This window comes from Panulirus ornatus, chromosome 17 (assembly GCF_036320965.1).
Source record: "Panulirus ornatus isolate Po-2019 chromosome 17, ASM3632096v1, whole genome shotgun sequence".
Lineage (NCBI taxonomy): Eukaryota > Metazoa > Arthropoda > Malacostraca > Decapoda > Palinuridae > Panulirus > Panulirus ornatus.
Window position 1 is genome coordinate 49,667,495 of NC_092240.1, and position 6,678 is coordinate 49,674,172.

A 6,678-nucleotide genomic window follows, 5' to 3' on the forward strand; every position below is an offset into this window, starting at 1 on the left:
TTAAGTCACAACTTGAAAGGTGGTATATACTTAAGTCACAACTTAAAGGTGGTATATAGCTTAAGTCACAACTTAGAAGGTGGTATATAGCTTAAGTCAAAACTTAGAAGGTGGTATATAACTTAAGTCACAACTTGAAAAGTGGTATATAGCTTAAGTCACAACTTAGAAGGTGGTATATAGCTTAAGTCACAACTTAAAAGGTGGTATATACCTTAAGTCACAACTTAGAAAGGTGGTATATACCTTAAGTCACAACTTAGAAGGTGGTATATACCTTAAGTCACAACTTAGACGGTGGTATATAGCTTCGAACTTGCAAGATAGATCAAGGACCCAAAACTAATTGTGAATTCGATCAAACCTCGAGAAGTGAGTGACTGCCAAAAATACATAAGCTCTCATATTAGACATATTAAATTGTGTTGATTGCTCTGACATGGGTATGTTAGCTGTACCATACTAAGGTTTAGTTCAACTGTACCATAACCAAATGTTTAGTTTCAACGAGTTTGGTGACAGTATATGTTAGCTGTACCATAACCAAATGTTTTCTTTTTTCAACGAGTTAGATTCACTTTGGAAGAGAAACACTTACTCAGACAACCAGAGTTAACTTTTACACCACAAAGTTAATTCAAAAGAGAATGTGTCATCTTTAAACACAGAGAAATGCTTACTTTTAACAAGATACATGTTTCCTATTTGACATACTTTCCCAAGTATATATATATATATATATATATATATATATATATATATATATATATATAATATATATATATATATATATATATATTGGAAAGGATCACAATTTTGCGCGTGATCAAGATATTCCTATGAGTCCACGGGGGAAAATGAAACACGATAAGATCCCAAGTGCACTTTCGTGTAATAATCACATCAGGGGAGACACACGAGAGAGACATATAACAGTCAGGTGATATACATCGAAGAGACGTAGCTACGACGCCATTTGGTAAACATGCGATTGTCCAATCACATGTTTACCAAATGGCCTCCTAGCTACGTCTCTTCGATGTATATCAACTGACTGTTATATGTCTCTCTCGTGTGTCTCCCCTGATGATGATGTGATTATGACACGAAAGTGCACTTGGCAACTTATCATGTTTCATTTTCCCCCGTGGACTCATAGGAATATCTTGATCACGCGCAAAAATTGTCATCCTTTCCAAATATGTGGTCCCTTCTGGTGAGACTACGTTATAGTTACTTCACAAAATAACGCAATCCCGTGGCACACAGCCTTGGGCTGAAGAAGCCCCAGGAATGGAGGAGGAGAAGGATAAACACCTAGACCCCTCTCTCTCAAGAGAGAGAGGGAGGTGGTCCAATGGGGGGGTAACTATGAATAAAAGAATACGATAACAGACTATAATGGCCAACGCTGCTAACAGCGCCATCTATATGGCCTTCTTGACATTAAATGTTCTCAATTATTCATCATGAACGATTACGAAGACTATTACGATGGTATTGTTAGAGCCTTGGTCAGTGTAATGTGTTTATTTACTTGTATTCATTTTGCTTTGTCGCTGTCTCCCGCGTTAGCGAGGTAGCGCAAGGAAACAGACGAAAGAATGGCCCAACCCACCCCATACACATGTATATACATACACGTCCACACACGCACATATACATACCTATACATCTCAACGAATACATATATATATATACACACACAGACATATACGTATATATACACATGTACCTCACATGTCTGAGGTAACTCTAGCTTCCACGTCTATATTAGCCAGACTGAGGTCATAAGTCTTTCTTTACATGAACTATTATCTAGTTTCAATAACCATCATCATCCACACTGGTATGTAACTGGCATTTCCGAGCTCTACGGGCAATAATGATATTATTTCTGGCCCCTCCCGCTGCCCTGTTCTCGTGAGCTGTGTGCACAGTACGCGCTCCTGCACCAAGGTGTGACCAGTGAGTCCCTCCCTCGCTTCTGGCTCCTACTTTCAAACTGCTTGCGTCATTTCTCCTTTATTTTCTTTTCTTTCTTTTTCATGCCTGCAGAAACGAAGCTGTGACATTCTCTTCCATCTATCCTCCTCCTATAACACTTACACCTTTTTAAAATTCAGCATGTATAAACGCCTGATTAATTTCTGCATTCTTTATCTTTACCATATTTTTTGGGAACTTTTCGTGTTTCATTTTCCCCGTGGACTCATAGGAATATATATATATATATATATATATATATATATATATATATATATATATATATAATATATTATATATATGATTGAGAGGGTGAAGGCATGTACAGAGCATCAGATTGGGGAAGAGCAGTGTGGTTTCAGAAGTGGTAGAGGATGTGTGGATCAGGTGTTTGCTTTGAAGAATGTATGTGAGAAATACTTAGAAAAGCAAATGGATTTGTATGTAGCATTTATGGATCTGGAGAAGGCATATATAGAGTTGATAGAGATGCTCTGTGGAAGGTATTAAGAATATATGGTGTGGGAGGCAAGTTGTTAGAAGCAGTGAAAAGTTTTTATCGAGGATGTAAGGCATGTGTACGTGTAGGAAGAGAGGAAAGTGATTGGTTCTCAGTGAATGTAGGTTTGCGGCAGGGGTGTGTGATGTCTCCATGGTTGTTTAATTTGTTTATGGATGGGGTTGTTAGGGAGGTGAATGCAAGAGTTTTGGAAAGAGGGGCAAGTATGAAGTCTGTTGGGGATGAGAGAGCTTGGGAAGTGAGTCAGTTGTTGTTCGCTGATGATACAGCGCTGGTGGCTGATTCATGTGAGAAACTGCAGAAGCTGGTGACTGAGTTTGGTAAAGTGTGTGAAAGAAGAAAGTTAAGAGTAAATGTGAATAAGAGCAAGGTTATTATGTACAGTAGGGTTGAGGGTCAAGTCAATTGGGAGGTAAGTTTGAATGGAGAAAAACTGGAGGAAGTAAAGTGTTTTAGATATCTGGGAGTGGATCTGGCAGCGGATGGAACCATGGAAGCGGAAGTGGATCATAGGGTGGGGGAGTGGGCGAAAATCCTGGGAGCCTTGAAGAATGTGTGGAAGTCGAGAACATTATCCCGGAAAGCAAAAATGGGTATGTTTGAAGGAATAGTGGTTCCAACAATGTTGTATGGTTGCGAGGCGTGGGCTATGGATAGAGTTGTGCGCAGGAGGGTGGATGTGCTGGAAATGAGATGTTTCAGGACAATATGTGGCGTGAGGTGGTTTGATCGAGTAAGTAACGTAAGGGTAAGAGAGATGTGTGGAAATAAAAAGAGCGTGGTTGAGAGAGCAGAAGAGGGTGTTTTGAAATGGTTTGGGCACATGGAGAGAATGAGTGAGGAAAGATTGACCAAGAGGATATATGTGTCGGAGGTGGAGGGAACGAGGAGAAGTGGGAGACCAAATTGGAGGTGGAGAGATGGAGTGAAAAAGATTTTGTGTGATCGGGGCCTGAACATGCAGGAGGGTGAAAGGAGGGCAAGGAATAGAGTGAATTGGAGCGATGTGGTATACCGGGGTTGACGTGCTGTCAGTGGATTGAATCAAGGCATGTGAAGCGTCTGGGGTAAACCATGGAAAGCTGTGTAGGTATGTATATTTGCGTCTGTGGACGTGTATGTATATACATGTGTATGGCGGTGGGTTGGGCAATTTCTTTCGTCTGTTTCCTTGCGCTACCTCGCAAACGCGGGAGACAACAAAGCAAAAAAAAAATATATATATATATACATATATATATATATATATATATTCTTGGGAGCGGGGGGCTGGAAATCCTCCCCTCCAGTTTCAACTTTTCCAAAAGGGGGGAACAGGGAAGGGGGCCAAGTGAGGATACTCCCTCTTGTGGCTCAGTACTCGATGTTCTTGACGCTACCTTGCTAACGCGAGAAATGGCGAATATGTAGGAAGGAAAAGGTATATATATATATTCTGCGTTAACTCCTACTTGGTTGAGGGTAATATGTGATTATTCTATGGGAATCCTGTGCAGATGTCTGTGCAAAATAGCGTCTATTAATGTCCAAATTATGTGCTAGGACTAATTTAAACTACTAACGTTCTTCATCATTATACTAAATTGCAGAAAAAAGGGGTTTTTGGATGGCTATTTCATGCGTCACCCTGTAGTGCGTATGTTTTTTGGATGGCTATCTCACACGCGCCACCCTGTATAGCGCGTAACTGAATCGCTGTGTTTTGTTTACATCCGCAGGCTCGGGCTGGGCTGCGCGCGTCGCGCCGCCCTCGGGCAAGATGCAGTCGCTCTGCTACTGTCTGCATTCCCTGAACGTGACGGAGACGTGGCACGCCCTCCACGACACGTGCCACGTGACGTACGAGCAGGTCTTGCCCGTCGTCATGCTCGTGGCCGTCGTAACGAACGTCACAAACGTGACGGTGCTCCTCCTCCGCGCGCACCCGAAGGGCAGGCCGAGCCCGACCCCGACGCGGCGTTACCTCCTGTCGCTGGGGGTGTCGCACTGCTTCGTCAGCGGCGTCGTGGTCGTCGGCTTGGCCGTGAGGAGGAGGGTGGGCGTCACGTACGCCCTGGCCTTCTACCTGGCCCACCTGGAGGAGCCGCTGTACCACGTCTTCAACTGCAGCTGCTCCTACATCATCCTGGGTCTCTCCGCCGACCGCTTCCGCGCCGTGTGTCGGCCCGACGCGTATTCGGCCGCCGAGGCGTACGGCAAGGCCCCCGTCAGGATCGCCCTGGCGTACGCCCTGCCCGCCGTCATGTACCTCCCGAGTTGCTTCTCGCTCTCGCCGGTGTACAGCGCGCGCCACCGAGGTTGGGGCGTGGCCGAGGGCCCCATCTTCAAGACGCCCGGCTGGAGGGCGTGGTCTGTGCTGCTGGAGGTGGTGCACCGCATCGTGCCCTGCGTCTTCCTGGTGGCGCTCAACCTGCGCATCCTGCGCGCCGTCGCGCGCCTCAAGTCGACGCGCGCGTCGATGATGCTGCGCGGCGAGGCTGCGCGGCGAGCGGGCGGGAGCCGCCACGAACAGCGCGTCATCTACCTCCTCCTCGCCCTCACCCTCACCTTCCTCTTGACCAACGTGCCGGCCACGAGCCTCAAGATGGTCTACGCCCTCCAGAACCAGCACTGCCTCACGAACCTGGGCCTCGAGGTGGCGCGGGCCATCGCCAACGGCGTGGAGATGGCCGGCGTCTGCAGCGACTTCTTCCTCTACTTCGTCATGAACCCGGAGTACCGCAGGGATCTCCACGCCCTCGCGCTCTCCGCGTGTAGGCTGTGCGCATGCTGCGCGCCCCTCACGGCCCGCTGTCCCGTGAAGGAGGAGTCCGGAGACCAGCGCTCCACGCAATCCTAGCCATCATCATCCTAGCCATTCTCCTAGCCGAGCCGCCATCCTAGCCGAGCCATCATCCTAGCCGAGCCGTCCTAGCCTAGGCAATCCTAGCCTAGCCATCCTCCTAGCCTAGCCATTCTCCTAGCCGAGCCGCCACCCGAGCCGAGCCATCATCCTAGCCGAGCCATCCTAGCCTAGGCCTCTTACAGGAAGAGTCAGGAGACCAGCGCTCGAGGCAATCCTAGCCGAGCCGCCATCATCCTAGCCGAGCCATCCTAGCCTAGGCCAGGAAGAGTCAGGAGACCAGCGCTCGACGCAATCCTAGCCGAGCCATCATCCTAGCCGAGCCATCCTCCTAGCCGAGCCATCCTAGCCTAGGCCACTTTTCAATTTGACACACACATCTATTGTGTGTGATTCGTTCGTTGGGACGCAACTGTGTCCTTCTATCCTTAAGAAATATTATATAAAAATACCTCTCAAAAAAAAAGAAAAAAAAATAGTGTTATCTTCCCAGTGCAAATAATAATAATATAAGGAAGAAAACATCGTAAATAAATTGTCTGGTAATCAAATAACAATAAGCGTGTTACGCCTTTTTTTGTTTAGAAAACTGCAGTATATAGGTTTGCGGCAGGGTTGTGTGATGTCTCCATGGTTGTTTAATTTGTTTATGGATGGGGTTGTTAGGGAGGTAAATGCAAGAGTCCTGGAAAGAGGGGCAAGTATGAAGTCTGTTGGGGATGAGAGAGCTTGGGAAGTGAGTCAGTTGTTGTTCGCTGATGATACAGCGCTGGTGGCTGATTCATGTGAGAAACTGCAGAAGCTGGTGACTGAGTTTGGTAAAGTGTGTGGAAGAAGAAAGTTAAGAGTAAATGTGAATAAGAGCAAGGTTATTAGGTACAGTAGGGTTGAGGGTCAAGTCAATTGGGAGGTGAGTTTGAATGGAGAAAAACTGGAGGAAGTGAAGTGTTTTAGATATCTGGGAGTGGATCTGTCAGCGGATGGAACCATGGAAGCGGAAGTGGATCATAGGGTGGGGGAGGGGGCGAAAATTTTGGGAGCCTTGAAAAATGTGTGGAAGTCGAGAACATTATCTCGGAAAGCAAAAATGGGTATGTTTGAAGGAATAGTGGTTCCAACAATGTTGTATGGTTGCGAGGCGTGGGCTATGGATAGAGTTGTGCGCAGGAGGATGGATGTGCTGGAAATGAGATGTTTGAGGACAATGTGTGGTGTGAGGTGTTTGATCGAGTAAGTAACGTAAGGGTAAGAGAGATGTGTGGAAATAAAAAGAGCGTGGTTGAGAGAGCAGAAGAGGGTGTTTTGAAATGGTTTGGGCACATGGAGAGAA

General features: G+C 46.4%; 1 protein-coding gene across 1 annotated transcript in view; it reads left to right on the forward strand.

Annotated features, from left to right (window-relative positions):
- LOC139754484 (probable G-protein coupled receptor B0563.6) overlaps positions 1–6,095 on the forward strand; it is a 12,325-nt gene extending 6,230 nt beyond the window's left edge. The window contains exon 2 of the mRNA XM_071671751.1: positions 4,225–6,095. Within this exon, the coding sequence (XP_071527852.1) occupies positions 4,266–5,345 (1,080 nt within the window). The 5' untranslated portion in view covers positions 4,225–4,265 and the 3' untranslated portion in view covers positions 5,346–6,095. The remainder of the gene's footprint in view (positions 1–4,224) is intronic.
- The last annotated feature ends 583 nt before the right edge of the window (positions 6,096–6,678 follow it).